At 38.5% G+C, this 17,824-nt stretch overlaps 1 protein-coding gene and 1 non-coding gene across 2 annotated transcripts; both read left to right on the forward strand.

Moving 5' to 3' along the window:
- The first annotated feature begins 1,262 nt into the window (after positions 1-1,262).
- On the forward strand, positions 1,263-15,266 carry TOMM20 (translocase of outer mitochondrial membrane 20). Its single transcript, XM_004473121.5, has 5 exons — positions 1,263-1,637; positions 6,193-6,239; positions 8,003-8,084; positions 11,432-11,574; positions 12,461-15,266. The coding sequence occupies exons 1-5, from the start codon at positions 1,517-1,519 to the stop codon at positions 12,503-12,505; spliced, it is 438 nt and encodes a 145-aa protein (XP_004473178.1). The 5' UTR covers positions 1,263-1,516; the 3' UTR covers positions 12,506-15,266.
- Positions 2,191-2,326, forward strand: LOC111759071 (small nucleolar RNA SNORA14). Its single transcript, XR_002793165.1, has one exon. It is a non-coding gene; the product is annotated as a small nucleolar RNA SNORA14 (small nucleolar RNA).
- Positions 15,267-17,824: the final 2,558 nt, after the last annotated feature.

Here is a 17,824-nt window from a genome sequence, read left to right on the forward strand (position 1 = left end):
CAGTGCCAACATCCTGCATGCAACCACTTGCAAGGACCTGAGTCAGAACTGCCCACCTAAGCCACTTCCAAATTCCTGACCCACACAAATTGTGAGGGGTTAAATGGATTTTGTTTTAATCCAGCTCAATGTGGGGATAATCACACAGCAATAAATAACTAAAACAGAAACTAAGTCACGGAAGACAGTGACTATTTTGTTACCAGGTCACGTAATTTGTTTTATATCTAGTGAAAGTGAAAGACTTAATAAATGCTTAAAAAGAAAAAAGCAGCAGCAGTAACAGTAACTTACAAAAAACTTCTGGATTGGAAACAATGATTTACAAAAATGTCACTTTTCTAAGATTTTTGAATTTATATTCTAGACAGGAATTGGCTGTTAATATACATTCTTATACTTTCCTTTGCTGGGTTTAAAATCAAAGTTATCCTTCTCTAATAAAATGAGATGGCAAGAGGCACTCCTTGCCTTTTAAAAATTTCCTGAAAGTGTTTGATTGGTATTATTCATTGTTTATTTGGTGGACTCCTCTGTAAACCCAATTGGAGAGATTGAGAGATGAAGAATTTTTCTGTCTTCTTGTTATTATTGAAATAATGAAAATGCGCTAATAATGACTGATGAATGCACAACGTGATATATCAGATACCAGTGATTGTACACCTTGGATGCATTATATGCATTATTAATATGTACTAATAAAATTGATTTGCTTAAAAAAAACCACAATTGAGCCCAAGGTTTTCTTTGTGGTAAAATTTTAATCTAAAGTACTGATATAATATCTTCAAAAGTTATAAAACAATTCACACTTTCTATTTTTTTTCTCCAACCAGTTTCTGAGGCTACGTTTTAAGACATTGCTCCATTCAATGTTCTTCCACGCTTCATAAATTGAGACTGCATAGTACCATTCTTTTGGAACTCAAGTTCAATCACTTGATTATGGTGCTTGGTGCACAATGGGTTGCAACTGAACTTGAAAAGCAAATTCAGTTTAATTTGAACAAGCTTCACAGACTCCCCTCTATTACATAAGGGTGGGATTTGTCGTCAGCCATCTTATATCTTCGACAGGCATAACGTCGTCAGCTATAAAGTCTGAACGTGTGCAAAACGATGAAACACCTCTTTCATCAAATTCAGCAGTTTTAAGGAAGTACGTGGTCAATCGCAAAGCCCTTAAATGAGCGAGCAGAACCGCCCTATGGCGCTGGATCACAGTCCCTGGGTTCCCGCGCGCGGGTCGTCCCCTTGGCGCAGGCGCGGGTCGTCCCCTTGGCGCAGGCGCAGGCGCGGCTTCGGCGCCCTCTGCTCCGGCACTGCGCTGGACGCCTTCGGGGCGGTCTCCAAAGACGACGGAGCCGGAAGTGGCGTTGCGCGCGGGGCCCTTCCGCGGCCCTCACCGGCGGCTGGTCCCCTTTGAGCGGCGCCGTCCCTTTTGAGGGTTGGCGGCCAACGGCTCCTTCGTGGGCTGCCGCCGCCGCCCTCGATACTCCGCTGTCGAGAGAAAATGGTGGGTCGGAACAGCGCCATCGCCGCCGGTGTGTGCGGGGCCCTCTTCATCGGGTACTGTATTTACTTCGACCGCAAGAGACGGAGTGACCCCAATTTCAAGAACAGACTGCGAGAGCGTGAGTGGGTCCCCTCGCCCCTGGGCCTCGTGTCTCCCTTCCGCCTCACATGGGTCCCCCTTGCCCTCGCCCCCCGCCTTCGCTAGCCTTGCGGGCACAGGGGCGCGGCCCGGGCCCTCTCCCTGCACACTCCCGCATCCCCCGTGCCGCCGGGGCGTCTGGGCCGCTGCGTATTGCGTGCGGGCCGACCCGGGCCTGGCGCCTGCGAAAGGCCTGCTGAGACCACGGGCCGAGCTGCCTTGACTTTTCGTGGTCGGGTAGGGTCTGGGGAAAGGAGATGGCGCCGCCTGCGCGATTCCCGGTCCTCTTTCCACCTTCCATGCGGTGCGTGATTTCCTCCATTTTGAAGGGTTTTTTTTTTCCCCTCCCCATTTTGTTTTCTCCAAACACTTTCGTTCTGTAAATTCGTTCTGGTTTGGAGAATTAAATTAGGGTTTTTTTCCCTTTTTTTTTTGTCGTTAATCCTTTTTAACCTTTATTCTTAACTCGAGAGTTGTCTTTTTGCAGATTTTAGCCTGAGACTAAATCCGCAAATCTAAATGCGGTATTTTTACAGCATTCTTAAACCCTCTTGGTGGCTTCGCTGTAAGTGCTTCCAAGATATGAGCGAATGCTACAGAAATTGTAGGGGAGTCCAAAGGGCTGCGCCTCTTCTGTGGTTCAGTCTTATTTCATACCTGCGACATACTTTAAGACTGGCTGGATTTGTCACTGCCCTTAAAAGAGAAGGAAATACTGTCACTAAAACCTTTGTCATCTGCTTTGAATTTCGGAGGCATCTTCATTTGCAACACTAGAAAAGCATATATGGCAGTGAGAAATATTCTTGTAATCTAAGATCACTAGATTGCCCAGAAATTTCCGTTTCTCAAGTTAAAATCGACATGTAAGTTATTAAAGCTGGAAAAGTAAGAAGAACTGACTATCCTTTTTCGTATTCAAGAAGTCATTCCAAGTGCCTAATAGCCACGTGTCCCCGCTGGCTGCCATATTGGTCGGTACTGATCGTTTACAATCTACAATGTGACAACTAGCTCTCCTGGCTTTTACGTGTAAAGGATTAGTATTTTATTTATGGTTAGTTAGTCTAATGGGAAGAATCCTGTTTTGGATTCAGGCACTGGGTTTCCAGGCCTTAGCTGGTCACTGATTAGCAGCATAAACTTGGGCATTCTGAATCTTACCTGTGAAATCAAGTAATGTCATCTGCCTCTTGTAGGTTTTGTGAAGATTAGATATGTTTGCCCACCATGATTTCTGACATGGGGAGAAGCCTCCGTAAATTGACTATAAGTGAAACTCTTGGAATTCAGGTCATCTTTCCCTCTAGCTTCAGAAATAGTTTGTGGGAGTAGGTGGTATGTATGCAGACTTCTTTAAGGAATAGATTAATCCTTCTTTTCTTTTGGAAATAACTGCAGTCCCATTGTTAACCTTGAGAAAACTTTTTCATCGTTGCGGTACTCAAAAGAGCTATCATTCTAGACAAATTGAGAAATCTTTCAGAATTCATTTTCTGTTATCTTCAGTCCATACTTTTTTTTTTCTCCTTAGCTTTAGCAGTAGGCCAATGATTTGAGTGCTCATCACTATTAGCTAAGTAACCTTGGGCAAAGGACTGACTATACATCCTCAAGCTTTAGTTTCCCTCTTAGAAAATGATAGAATAAATGTAGAGTTTAATACAGTCCCAGGCACATAGTAATTGATGAATGCTAGAGATTGTTTAATATTTTAGCAAGAAAAACTTTTCAGAATAATTTTTGTTAAAATTGTTAACGTAAATAATCATTAATAAGTGGAATTCAGCGTTCAAATTAAAATGGGACCTAAAGGGGTGTTTCATTTAAACAGTGCCATAGAAAATGGTAAATACTGAAAAATATATTAAATAAGCTCCTTATTTAAATAAATGCTTTAAAACTGATCTTAGATTTGGGACTTTTAAGCTCATGTTTATGTATATTAAAGCAGGCATTCCTGTTTTTACTTGTTAGGATTACCGCAGTAGCACATGACTGATAATCTAGCAAATATTGCCTCTAGTTCTCATTTTGTTGATTAATTATATAGTTCCTTCTTAGTATTTTAGTCTGTTACCAGCTGTCTCTTTAAGAGATGGTTTATGATACTAAGTTAATGTAACATGTTGTCTTACGAAACTAAAACCAGAACTTTAATTTTATTGCTAGAAATGTAAAGCAACTAAGCAGTCCTAAAATTCGGCAACTATCAGTCAAAAATAATTCAGTAGCAATCACTTCCTACCTCAGGCAGGGAGGGAGTGTCTGAATGGGACACTTTGAGGTTATTAACGGAAAGAACTTTACTGGGTTTCATTACTGTTTTTTATCTTTTTCCCCTAATTCTGGCATTGCGAATTGTACCCTTCAGTGTTTATTGCCCAAACTTGCCATACTCATTTCTGATGTGCCTTTTGTTTTCGTTGACACATACTCACTTATCCTCTGCCTATTAGAAAGGCAGTATAAGAGTATTGCAGAATTGTGTCTGGTCAAGTAGTATCTAAAACTTAACTGAGTATCTTTTAACATCCAGGTGTTAACTTCATCTTCAGTTCCTTTATGAAGTTTTCCATTTTTTTTTCTAGTCTTATTACTCCGCTTGGAGCACTAGGCTACCATACAATTCAGCAGTTAACATGGTCTGATTATTTTCTGCCTAAAGAAGGCCTAAACCCTTAAGTAAATTAAGGGTAGAGTTTGTTATGTGTTTCCCCACGGTTAATTGCGTAGTGAGTAATAAACACCTGTAAGATGTTTGTTAAAGAAATAGGCAATGTTCAAAATAATGTGTAAGATCGGCTTTAAACTTCTGTTGAAATTGCTAGCATTGTATTTAAGCTTACAGTTGTAGCACTTTTTGTATTATGGAGGTTAGAATTGACAAGAGGTATTGTGGTTATTAAATCCAGTTTGTAAAAGTAGAATGAAAAAAGAGGGTATCCTAACTATAGTAAATTAAATAGCTTTCTAGAGTTGGACAAGTGCAAACAGGTCACTGACTTCTTTAGTTACACGTTGTTACACTGATTTGCAGAATGCAAGTTTTTCGGAAGACATGTGCTTGTTTTAAGGTTTTTGTTTCTCACAGCAGTTCTCTAAAATTGGGCAGACTTTATTTTTGGAGAGTTAAGATATTTGCCTAAGGTTATCCCTCTAATAGTAGAGCCTTAACCTTTAATTTTTTTCAAAGATTTATTTATTTATTTAACCCCCCCCCCCCCCGTGTGTTCTTGGTGTCTATTTGCTGCGTCTTGTTTCTTTGTCTGCTTCTGTTGTCGTCAGCGGCACGGGAAGTGTGGGCGGCGCCATTCCTGGGCAGGCTGCTCTTTCTTTTCATGCTGGGCGGCTCTCCTCACGGGCGCACTCCTTGCGTGTGGGGCTCCCCCACGCGGGGGACACCCTTGCGTGGCGCGGCACTCCTTGCGCGCATCAGCACTGCGCATGGCCAGCTCCACACGGGTCAAGGAGGCCCGGGGTTTGAACCGCGGGCCTCCCTTGTGGTAGACGGACGCCCTAACCACTGGGCCAAAGTCCGTTTCCGAGCCTTAACCTTTAAATAGTTATTCGTTGCTATTGGTAGGTTTCAGTGACTGCTAAAACTGTTTCTTCAGTTGCTTAGTTATAACAGCTCCTTACCTGAGGAAAGTGTCTTCATACCACATGCTTATATAGTGCGTTATGAGCCAGACACTGTTTAAAATAATGTACGCATAACAATTCATTTAAACTTCACAACAGCTATGAAGTAGGTACTATTTTTTTCAATCAGTTTTATATGTGAGGAAGTAAGACACAAGTTGCTCTAACTTGCCCAGTCACACTGCTAGTAAATGGAAGACTTGGGATGCAAATAGTATTTGTTTCCTACTATCAGTGGTTTGAATTTGAATTGACTAATTGCTGATTAAGGTTTTAACCAATAGTTTTCATTTCTGAAAAATTTTAGTATTGCTTATCTCAAAAAAAAAACAACAACAACAACTTACAGGTTATCAGAGGTGTTTTAAAATTTTTTCCTCGACCTAGCCAGCATCAGTTGAATTATAAGACTTTAGAAGTCCATTTCTGAGCACTATCTCCTGCTTGATTATTTTTAGAAAACTTCTCAAATGTGGGCTTTTCCATTTAAGAGTGTCAGATAGTTTTCAGTATTCAGTAAAGAAAGAATCTGTTATGTTTAAGTAAAAGTATATAATACTAGTGGCTTAATTCTTGCTCCTGTTACACACCTTTTGTAGGTTAGAAGGGGGTGCTTGCTCTGCTTACTGTAATTACGCAAAGACTGCCTCTCTTGTTATGAATTGCTGGTCCTGGTCCCCCAGGGATAACAGGAGAAAGCACCTGCCCAGAAATGGCACATTGCCCACAACTCAATGAGTAGAACTATTCCTATGGCCTTGACAAATACATCAGGAAGCAGATCACGAGGCAGGAATGTTTTGCAAATAAAATGAATTATTACAGTAGCTAGGCTTTGATTCCCATTGTGATAATGGCAGAATGAAGATATTCCATCATATTTCTTGCAGGAAGAAAGAAGCAGAAACTTGCCAAGGAGAGAGCTGGGCTTTCCAAGGTAATGATCTGTTTTTTTTATTTAGTTTATTATATAAATATTATATTGAAATCCATTTCAATATGTATTTTTGAGAAAGATAGTTGATGTCAGACATTGATTTCATTTTTTTAGATATAATTTCTTCTTTTTTTAGGAGTAGCTAGCTCAGTTCAGCATCTGATATCTGGTCCATGGTCATTTCCCCTTTGTTGGCTAGACAACTTACTGTTCAAGCAGTATTTAAGGGACACTAAAATAGTCTACAAAAGACATTTGCACCAGAAGGCTCAAACTTTCTCACTCTGCTTCAAAACAATACAACAACATTTATTGATTTAATTTTTCCTTCAATGTGAAAGAACCACATATTCATTTTAAAGTCTTAGAATTATTCACACCCACTGCTTCAGAATTATACTGCCCTAACATTTTTACAGTTGTAATATGTAAATGAACTTATAAATCTGTTCTTTTTTTCTTTTCATAGATCTTTTTTTTTATTTTTATAAATTTATTTGGTTTATTATATAAATATATTTTTAATGACTTCATAGGTTTACTTGATAAATGTTCTGTGGTATGTTTAAGTAAATAATAACCATTGTACATGTAACTTTATCCTTTTATTGAAATTAGTTCCATTGTTTGGATTCCCAAGAATTGGGCAACTGGATCAGCAGTGGTTCTTTTCAAAAGAAGTGGAGGCAAGAAAAAATTAAATCAATAAATGTTGTATTTTAGTCCTTAAGTAGTTGAGTAATCAGCACAGTTAATTGACTGGACATGGTAATAGTGAAGTGGAAACTGGGAAGGAACCACTTTGTTGTAATTATGTCTAAAGTGTCTTTCTGAAATATATTTATATTGTGAATAATATTTGTTTTTTGTTCACTGTTTTTAGTAGTGTTTTCTTAAAGATAGGAAAATAGATTATAGAAATATGAGTCAGTATGTATTTTCAGACTGAGAAATATAATCATATTCTTATTATATGTTGGAATGACAATGCTTTCACTTTGAGAAATTTTTTTCACCCATATTGGATAATGAGAGCATATATAATGTAATTCAAGAGCCAAATACATTTCTTAATAAGAGCCTAAGTTTTGAAATTTAAAAATGGAGACATCTTTGATTGACTTCTCATAAGTTTACATTTTTTTTTTTAAAAGCCACATAGCTGGTGTTGTATATTGCCATAATCATTCAGTCTGGTAATTTGTAACAAATATCACAAAACCATAAAAATACAAATGTAAACTTATTGAAATAAAGCTGTTATGGTTAATGTAAAGACACTTAGAAGTAATTTACCTGTCCAGCAAATAGATAACTGATTAAGCAGTCATATGTATGTCGAGAGTATTATATTCTTTTGCCTTTTAAAAATCTTTTAGATGCATGTTAAGTCTGTACAAAATGTTGTTGGACTGGAAGAACAAATTGATTATGGTTGTATAAGAATTTACAGTGATGGCAAGCAAAAAATTTTGTAGGTAATAAAGTGTTTTGTCGAGGAGCTATTTGTACCCTTCATTTTTCTTTTTAGGTTTGATTGGGAGCTAAGAGCTGTTTAAATGCCACATTGATTGATAAGGATTTTTTTTTTGTTTGAATGTAGATGCTAAACTAATTCTTGGAGTTGTTGGAGTGTGTAATTTTGTTATATCAGTCTTATTAAGAGCTCTTTTGTTGTTTATATTTTGATTTTTGTTATGATTTTTTGCATACGGGTATATCCCCTGGCATAATTTGGTGTACTAAACATTCTGTTTCTACAGTTACCTGATCTTAAAGATGCTGAAGCTGTTCAGAAATTCTTCCTTGAAGAAATACAACTTGGTGAAGAGTTACTAGCCCAAGGTATTAGTCTTTCTTTAAAAGATAGAAGAAGTAGACAGAAGTCTTTGCACTAATAAAAGTTTATGAGACTTTTCTTCTATAGTTAGGCTATTTTTAAAAGTGGTGTTCTAAATAGATCATGACAGATTTTTTGGGTGCTTAATGTGGCCATTAATATTTTATATAATACTGGCTTAAGTAAATATTCGTAGTGGGTTGTCATTGGTCATAATGTATTTGAGTGAGATGTGGCTCAGTGTTCGAGCGCTGGCTTCCCACTTCTGAGGTCCCTGGGTTCATTCCCTGGCCCTAGTACCCTAAAAAATATATATATATTAAAAATGTTTACTTCTGTATTTTAGAGAACATTGCCATAGTACCGTATATAAATACTAACTATAGAAATATAAACTAGGAATGTCTTCTCTTAACCCTTCCATATAATCATCAGGTCTTCTGCTGTATTTCTGTAGTAAGGAGTGACTTTAATATTTGTCAATTTTATATTTCGCATTAAAAGTTAGATCTAGGAGGACCTTGGAAAATCACCATTGTTTTAATGTCTCAGAGGAGGTTGATCACACTAATGGGTTCGTGACAGTTGATTTTAGAACAAACCAAATTATTGAATTCTGAATTATTTTGTGCCTCATTAAACTCTTTCTTAAAATTCCTACTAAGAAATTAAAATGGTCAAATTGACATCTGAGAGCTGTAATCCATTCAGAAATGTAGAGTCTTAATAAATTTACTTTTAGAGTCAAATTAGCTTTTATCTCAAGTTGCTTTGAAGTAGTTACTACATAGTAACCAGTTTTTCTTTTTATCTTGCCTCTCCTATTCCAAGAAATAATTTGACGTAATTAGAATTTGTTTGGTTAATTTCACCTAAAGATTTGCAGATGGTCAAGTTCCTATATACTCAAGTTGCTTACCATCTAGGGCAGATTAAAAGTAAATGAGGGAAACGGACTTGGCCCAGTGGTTAGGGCGTCCGTCTACCACATGGGAGGTCCGCGGTTCAAACCCCGGGCCTCCTTGACCCGTGTGGAGCTGGCCCATGCGCAGTGCTGATGCGCGCAAGGAGTGCCCTGCCACGCAGGGGTGTCCCCGCATGGGGGAGCCCCATGCACAAGGAGTGCGCCCTGTAAGGAGAGCCGCCCAGCACGAAAGAAAGTGCAGCCTGCCCAGGAATGGTGCTGCTGACAACAATAGAAGCTGACAAAGAAACAAGATGCAGCAAATAGACACAGAGAACAGACAACCGGGGGAGGGGAGGGAATTAAATAAATAAATAAATCTTAAAGAGAAAAAAAAAGTAAATGAGAAGTATTTTGAAGACATTATCTTAAGTTACAAATTATTCTTATGAATGTTGGATTCTGGAAGAAGTTTAGTATATAAGCAGGAGTACTGGAGTGAGGAGCCCTGGGCTTAAGATTATTAGTTACCTAAGGCTCAGTTTCTTCACTTGTAAAATGAGGATAATACTAGTACCTCCTGACTAAATGTTATTCTGAAAATGGTGTGAGCTTCTCCACACAAAGCACTGAGAACAGTTTTCCAGGACAATGGTAAATGTGATTGAGGAGGAAGTGTTTAAAACACATTGCATTTTTATGTAAAGTTAATACTTCGAAAGTACTGTTCCATAAACATTTGATAGCTTCATTCAAAACTCATTAAGATCAGTTTCCTGTGAATTTATATCATGAAAAGCTGTTTTAGTAAATAAAAACTTACTAAAAACCACGCTTACTGATACCATGAACTATGAAGTGTCTGAAATTTTGCCAGCTTCTTGCACGCTACCAAGTTAGCCTGCCATAGTTTCACTGGTGCTGGCAGAAGACATAAGACTCCCAGCACTGCAGTGAAGGACAGTCTAGCACACAGCAGTAGCAGTAGCTAGAATATCAGCATTCTCACTCAAGTGATGTTTTTTACCTTCTTATTTCAAAAGTAGGAAATTTTTTTGAGTGAGGAGGTCTGGAGGCAGGCAGCCTTGTTGATTGGGCAGCTCAACAAATGAAAGACACAGACTCCTTTCATCCTTTATCTGAGACTGTAGACTTTGGGCCTCATTTTGCCTCATTGTTGCCACAACTCGAAGTAGCACATCCTTACATCCCACTCAAAGTTGGGAAGCAAGGGTAGAAAGAAAATAACTTGCTTTTTATTAGAGAATATTTTCGTAGACGCTCCCCAGAAGACTTTCCCATATATATACATATATATATGTATATATAAAACAAATCATTTTTACTGATACATATTAATAAAGCATGTAGTCCATCCAAAGTGTACAGTCAGTATTTGGTATAATCACATAGTTGTGCGTTCATCACTTCAATCTTTATTAGAGCATTTTCATCATTTCAGTAATAGTAAAAATAAAAAACAAAAGATTCATCACCTTTCAAACTCTAGGCTTCTTCCCCTGCTATACATAGCTGCTATTTCTGGCTATTCTTGCATATTTATTTAAAGTTTTATTTTATTTATTTCTACCCTCCTCATTGTTTGTGTTAGCTGTCTGCTGTCTTATGTCTGTTTGTTGTGTGTTCATCTTTTTTTTTTAGGAGGTACCAGGAACCAGACCTGGAACCTCCCACATGGGAGGAAGGTGCCCAGTCACCCAGCCACCTGCACTCCCTGCTTTTATGTGTCTCATATTTGCTTGTTGTGTCTCTTCATTACGTCAGCTCGCGTCATTTTGTTGCGTGTCAGCTCGCTGTGTCTTGCTTGTCTTTAGGAGGCACCAGGAACCAGACCTGTGACTCTGTGTGACAGGTGGGTGCCCACCTGCTTGAGTCACATTTCCTTTTCGGCTATTTAAAGCAGTTTTATTGAGATATTTTCACATACCTTACAGTCTGTCCAAAGTGTTTAATCACAATGTAGCTTGACTTTTTAAAAAGACGTTTTTCTTGAGCTTATATGCGGTAACATTTAAATAGTACATGGTGATTGGTTAAAGTGAAATTGGGTCTCCTTTCCACTTCAGTCCCCAATCTGCCAGTTCTCTTCTTTCATAGAATACTATTTCATTGTTAGCAGTTTCTTACGTAATCTTGCAAAAATATTCTGAGTATATAAATGGTAATACACTTGGACAATTATACTCCTTAACTTTTCCCCCTTATGTCTGTATCTTGGAGACATTTCCATATCAGTATATGTAATCTGACTCATTCTTGTTATGGCTGTATAGTATTCAGTTATGTGAATGAACTATACATTGTTTCTGGTTTTTACTTGAACACATTTTTTATCAGCATTAACTTGAAGAAAGTGAAAACTTTAGAGTTGAATTTTTGGCAGGAAAAGGCTATTCAAATTTTGTGTAATTTATGTACATCTTACAGGTGAATATGAGAAAGGTGTGGACCATTTGACAAATGCAATTGCTGTGTGTGGACAGCCACAGCAGTTATTGCAAGTTTTACAGCAAACTCTTCCACCACCAGTGTTCCAGATGCTTCTGACTAAGCTCCCAACAATTAGTCAGGTAAGGAAATGTGAGGTAAAAGTAAGTAGAGTAAATCTCAAAAAAACTGGCTTTCTGCCTACTCTTTGAGATCTCAGGCATTTTGTTAGGTGGCCTGACTGAAGGCAGAGGTGTCACTATGACGTACCTTGGAAAGTGCCATAAAGGACCATGGACACCCTCAGCCCTACTTCGTCTAAAGTTCAGTGCCTCTCCTGCGGAGGTGGGCTTTGAGTTTGGAGCTATTTTGACTACCTTTCCAAATCACTGTTGAGTAGTTCATATTAACCTTTTATGTAAAACATTATCCATAATTTAAGTTAATTAAAATGTATTCATTTTTAATTCATTCCAAGGGGCTCAAATGAATTTACTTTTTTGTATGTTAATTTCCTCAGTTATTTGAAATTATTAAGATAGTGATGGGGGATTTTTGCAGAACTTTATGGTTACTAACTGAATAGCTTACTCTTCAAACTGGTCCTTACTCAACTAGATTGAAAAAGGACTGGAAAGAAAATAAGAGGTCCCAGAGATTTAAGGGAAAGAGTTTGAAAACTGAGTAATGTTTGGAGCATGGAAAGATCATTCGAGCTAATACTGATCAGTGTTCTTGGGAGTGAAGAATTTTTTTTAATTACATAATTGAATAATACATAACAATGTGATGTTATGCTTCCTTTATTAACCTGAATTTTTTTGAAGTGGAACTGACTGTAGTATGATCATCATTTTCTCTCATGATAGATTACATATGTTGAAATAAATGTCAAAATGGATAAGCTTTAGCAATATTTGATTATTTGAATACAAAAAGCATTTTATGTTGTATGTATTATAGGATCCTGATTTAAATGCTTATGCTTATAGAAATTATTTTCCTTTTTTTTTTCTTCCCCTCCATCAGAGAATCGTAAGTGCTCAGAGCTTGGCTGAAGATGATGTGGAATGAAAAACAAATGTCAGCGTAATCAAACCTCTATTTAAAATATTCAGAAAATTCTTGACTCGGAAGATGAACAGCTCGGGGAGAATAAGGGCAAATATGCTTGATATGGACTGTGCACCATACTAAAAATCTACCAAAGTTAATTTTTGCTTTGTGTAGATCCATTTGTCTTATTTATTTTTCCCACTGAGAAATGTATTTTGATGAGGGCTTTTCATTTTATAAATACACTATGAGTTATTGAATATTGAAATATCATGGATTCTGTTTCTTCAGAAAGTGTGCAATTAAAATGTACATACGTGTAACAATACTTATCTTAAAAACACCCAGTGCTTAGTTTTGAAAGATAAGGCAACAAAAAAGTGTATGAGAAAGCTGAAGAGTACATATTTTTAAAGCTAGTACATTTTATTACGTATCAGAAAATTGGGTGAAAACTCAGTCGTGTTTATCAAAGCTGAGCATTAAAATCTTCAAGAAATACTTGTGAAACGTGCTGCTGTGCTGTATTAACAGTTTTCACTCCTACCCTTTGTATCAGTCTGGAAATGTTTTAATTCATTGGGCTTAGTGAAATGTTTTGTTCTGGATATTTATCTCCCTGTATTTTAGATATGTGTAGTTACAAATAGCACTAGCAGTGTGGGCTGTGCCAATTCATGTCTGTTCACTCTCATTTGTAAAGTAAGGGAACTGGTCCACTGATCTCTGAGGTGTCCCTTCCAGCTCCTGATTTATATAGTTGTATTCAGCATCTTCAGGTCCACCTTCTGAGGAGTGTCTTCTTTAGGCCACTGGGCCTTGCATTTTTTAATACTCTGAATTTTGCATGCTTGCCTGACTTAGTATTTCCAAATTGATCTTTTGTTAATGTCTTAACTATTGTGTTGATTTTCACAGAAATCATACGGTTCAGTCACAAATGTAACAATTAATTTGAAGTGTATCCTTTAAGGTAACTGGGATGATGTGCTAGTAAAAAGTATTTGTTCTCCTTTGCCTTTATCTTCAGTGTTCTTTAGTCCTGCTTAACTTGATTCATTTATCTTATTGAACAGTGAGAGTAAGGTACAAAACCTTGTGACTGAAGACTTGAATGGAACTGGTGGGACCTTTAGTACTCAAGTATTGGCGTGTTTTCTGCAGTCAGATTGAATTTCAGGACTGAGAATAAGGATCCTTTGTATTGTGTGACATCTGCTGACCTGAACAGCTGAGCAGCTTTTCTCACTGTACACATTGGCTTTATGCTATCTTTAAGTCTCTGGAGAGATCCCAAAGATTCAGTGGGCTTTTTATCTTGGTATACCTATCAACTTTTCTTACATTAACATGGGTTTTTGTGTGTGTGTGTGTGTGTGTGTGTGTGTGCTTGTGCGAGCACGTGTGCATGTTGTGGGATAGTGGAAAGGTTTGCTTCTGCTGCTAGCTAGCAGTAGCCGTGGGCATGTCCTGTCATATCCCTGCTAGTGTTCTCACCTGTAAATTAGAACATTGGACTAGGTGACTCAAACTTTAATGGACTCTTCCTCTAGGAACCTTCTAGGTTTGTGAGAACTCTTACAGTGTACTTTTTAAAAATTATGACACTTGGTGTGCTTTTTGGGGGGATGAGCAGGAGAAACATGATAGTTAATTGGTTTTACTAAGAGGATCTGAAATGCAATGCAGTGTAGTTGTGATTGGTCAGTAATTGACCTGTATAGACAGCTAAGAAACTATCTTTCTCGCAATGTCCTAGGTAAAGACTGAGGGGCTTAGAGGGAATATAGGTGGAAAAAGGAGTAGGGCAGATAGCTTGGCAAGAAAAGAATGGACCCAGAAGTAAGAATTGGCTGGAGGAGTGAGGGTTCCACTTAGATTTTAGGAGGGCAGAAAGCTAATAAATGCCATTGAAAACTAGTGCAGTACAAGCTAGGTATTACTTGGCTTTCTGAAAAACAATCAGCTTTGATTTAAAGCCTTTTGAAAAGGCAATGGTTATCTTCACTTTAGAGCTGATTAAGCCAAGTACATTATCTTATTTAAATGACAGCTTCAATACTTTAAAAACGAGTTTCTACTCTTGAACGTTAGCTGTATTAGGTAGAAGAAAACAAAACACCTGCTTCCCGCCTCCTCCCACACTGTTTCCTCCTAAAGGTTTAACAGGTGATGAAACCGGGGATCATGATGCTGGCCAAATGATGCCCAGTGGGCGCAGTGAAGGAACTCAAGGCTTAAGTCAAGTTGGCAACAGATTGGATGTTCCCATGTGCTAAAGTTGCACACATGTATAAAATCTTTGGAAATGGAAAACATTTATTAGTGTATGTTGGCATGCTTCTTTGGGCGAGATCTTTGTTAAATAGAAAGGTCCTATAATTTATATTTAAAGTGAAAACAAAACACAGGCTTAGCTGACAGTAGCGTTGTTATTCTGTTAATAGTTAACTGTAGAATACGTTCACATTTAAGTTATGTAAAGTGTGTAAAACAGTGCTGTGTACCTAGTAGGCAGTCAGTAAATATTTGATTCTTCTAACACCTCAGTGAGATTGATTATTTTTACCACCTTCCTGCCTGTCTTGTGACCTCATTGAATGAACCTATGGACCAGAGTGTTAATGAGATGTTACTGCAGAAGATATTTTGAGAAAATTGGCATGTCATACAGCTATCGTACAAAATTTTCTTTCTTGTAACAAAAAAATGCAGTTTTTTAAAAAAATTGCCTGTGCCTCAACTCTTTAAGTGAATATTAAAGGGCTTGGAGAACTTTTTGGCTTGGTGTGTATTTGCAGAAGATAATTCTGAATTTGATGACTTTAAAAGCAGTGATAGTTTACTTATTAGGTTGACGTCCCTTTGAAAATGTTCAGAGCTGTGGAAATTCTCCCCATAGGAAAACGGACATTTGCCCTTGATGTCAGGGGTCTCACAGAGTCCAGGTGAGGCATTCTCTGTAGTAATGGTCCTCAAGCTCTAGTGTGCGTCAGAATTGCCTGGAAGGTTTGTTAAAGCTCAGGCTACTTGACCGCACAGATTGCTGCGCAGCAGTTCTGGGGCAGGGCGCAGGTGTCAGCATGTCTGACGGTTGGTGGTCTAGGGATCACACTAAGAGACACTGACATTCTGATGATGTGGAAGAGTGAGTAGGAAATCCTTATTAGCAAGTACCAGCTAGGTGAAGGCTGCAATAGTGCTCTGTAAGAAGGGTGCGTGACAAAAACTGGTGATGGGTAGCAATGTAGTAATGGTTAGCATAAGGACCGTCGACCATCAGACCTTAAATATGTCCAAGATAGGATAGACCATTAAATGTATTTCAGGACATATATTTTTCCCTAGAAAAGAGCCCAATTAAGTAGACATTACATCTGTTAAGCGTTTTAGTTGTGAGTCCTTACTTCATATTTGTGCCTTTAGGTGAATGGATTTCCCCCCTTTCACATTCGGGGCTTTGAGAACTAGTTACAGATCTAGATCTTTTTAAAAGGCTTTCTGAAAACAGTTCAGGAGGCATTGTGGAAATACTAAACCCTATTTAATTTCCATTATTAGAGATATGAGTGTTACTTTAACAATGACAAGCTATGGGTGCTGGAGGGTAGGGGTGGCACTTGAGACAGGGAAGAAGAGAGGATGGGAGTTTGGCTAAGCTGGAATTTAACCTGAAAAGGGTAATGGTACTGGGATCCGGCATAATGTTGCCGTGTGTCTTACGCCAGCACCTCATCTGAACATAGCAGGAGAAAAAAGAATCCTGAGCGACCTTTTTAAAAATGCAGACACTCTGCCTTTTTGTTGTATAAGGCAGTAAACAGGCAGCATTAAGCTGGACTTTCAGTTTGTTTCTTAGTAATGTGGGGATCTTTGGAATTCTAAAAGCAGAACCTGTCTCACTTTACCCCAGAGTAATTGAAAAGACTGGTTCCCAGAGGTTAAAGATGGTGTTTATTCAGTGACCTCTGGACAACCATCAAATATGTGCAATTGTTCACCTGCTCAACTTCTAAAGAGGATGACTTCATAGTCCTAGTAGGTTGGTCTTTAGTGAACAAACTGCATGAGTATCCTATTCCTGTAGGGCCCTGAACCTTTTCAAAAGTTTTCATGAACATTCCCTTTATTTATTAGAACTTCCATAGTGAGTGCAGAAACCCACTTTCTTGAACTAGCTTAAGGAAAATCACATTAGCTCCTGGGAAGAGGAGGGGGTATGGCCTTTATAAGGGGGGGTGGCGGATGTAATGGGAATCCTTTATATTTTGATGTGTCATTTATATAATCTAAAGCTGCGTTAAAATAAAAAGATAACAGATTTCCAAACAAGGACAACTGCCCCTGTACCTGCTTCATAAACAGTCTTGAGGAAGAGGCTGGGTCTGGGCACTGGCAGCATCAGGCATGCGTAAAGGTCGGCTGAGCTGTATAGTGTGTTTTTATTCGACCCTCAGCCCTGCAGGGTAGAAGTTCCCTCATAACTGGTGATGAAATTGAGGCATAGCTTAAGAGACATGCCCAGAGTTCATGGTAAGCGGACTTCCCTTTAGAAGTGTGACCTGCAGCTGTACTTGGCTACCTATATGACAAGGTAGTTGGGAGGATTTTTTGGAAAAAAACAAAACAAAACTGTCAAAGAAAGAGATGGGCAAGCAAAATGGCCATATAGTCTGCTAGGACTATAATTGTGAGAATGCAGAGCCTGAGGATGAGTTGAAAGAATGAAACATTCAAGTCCTGTGTGATACCTTTTTAAAAAATTTCATGTGATCTCTATAATTTCACTAATTAATTTAATCTTTTCACCCCCTCCCAAGTTATTGATGTAAAGTTAATGCTTTGGGGTGGTATGCTGTCACTTCTTGAGCTCCTGTTACAGACTGGGCTAGATAAGCAGAAGCAGCATGTGCTGGAAAGGCTGGGGTGGGGCACAGATCAAAGTGGGAAGCAGCAATTAACTGGGGCTAGACTTGGAATGGGGTTCAAGGCAGGGAGTAGAACCTGCTAGAACTTGTTCCTCTTACACCCTAGCCAAAATATGCTGTTTTAGCAACAACAACAACAACAACATTCCCCCTAGTTGCTCCATTCTTATTGGTGTTTTCCATCCCTCTGGCTTCAGTGGCTATCTAGATGGGCCTGGCTAACTGCTTAGCATCATTCCAATGTCTGAGGGCACCTCAAATTGACACAATTTATTTCCCTTGAACCTGCTTCTGAACTCTCCTCTTCCTTGCTATTATTTACTCACCACATCCCATCCATTACCAAACCCTGTCTCTCAAACCATGTCAAATCCACTCTATTTCCCCAGCCTCGTCACTCCCTGAGGTC

This window comes from Dasypus novemcinctus, chromosome 13, assembly GCF_030445035.2.
Source record: "Dasypus novemcinctus isolate mDasNov1 chromosome 13, mDasNov1.1.hap2, whole genome shotgun sequence".
NCBI classification, from domain to species: Eukaryota; Metazoa; Chordata; class Mammalia; order Cingulata; family Dasypodidae; genus Dasypus; species Dasypus novemcinctus.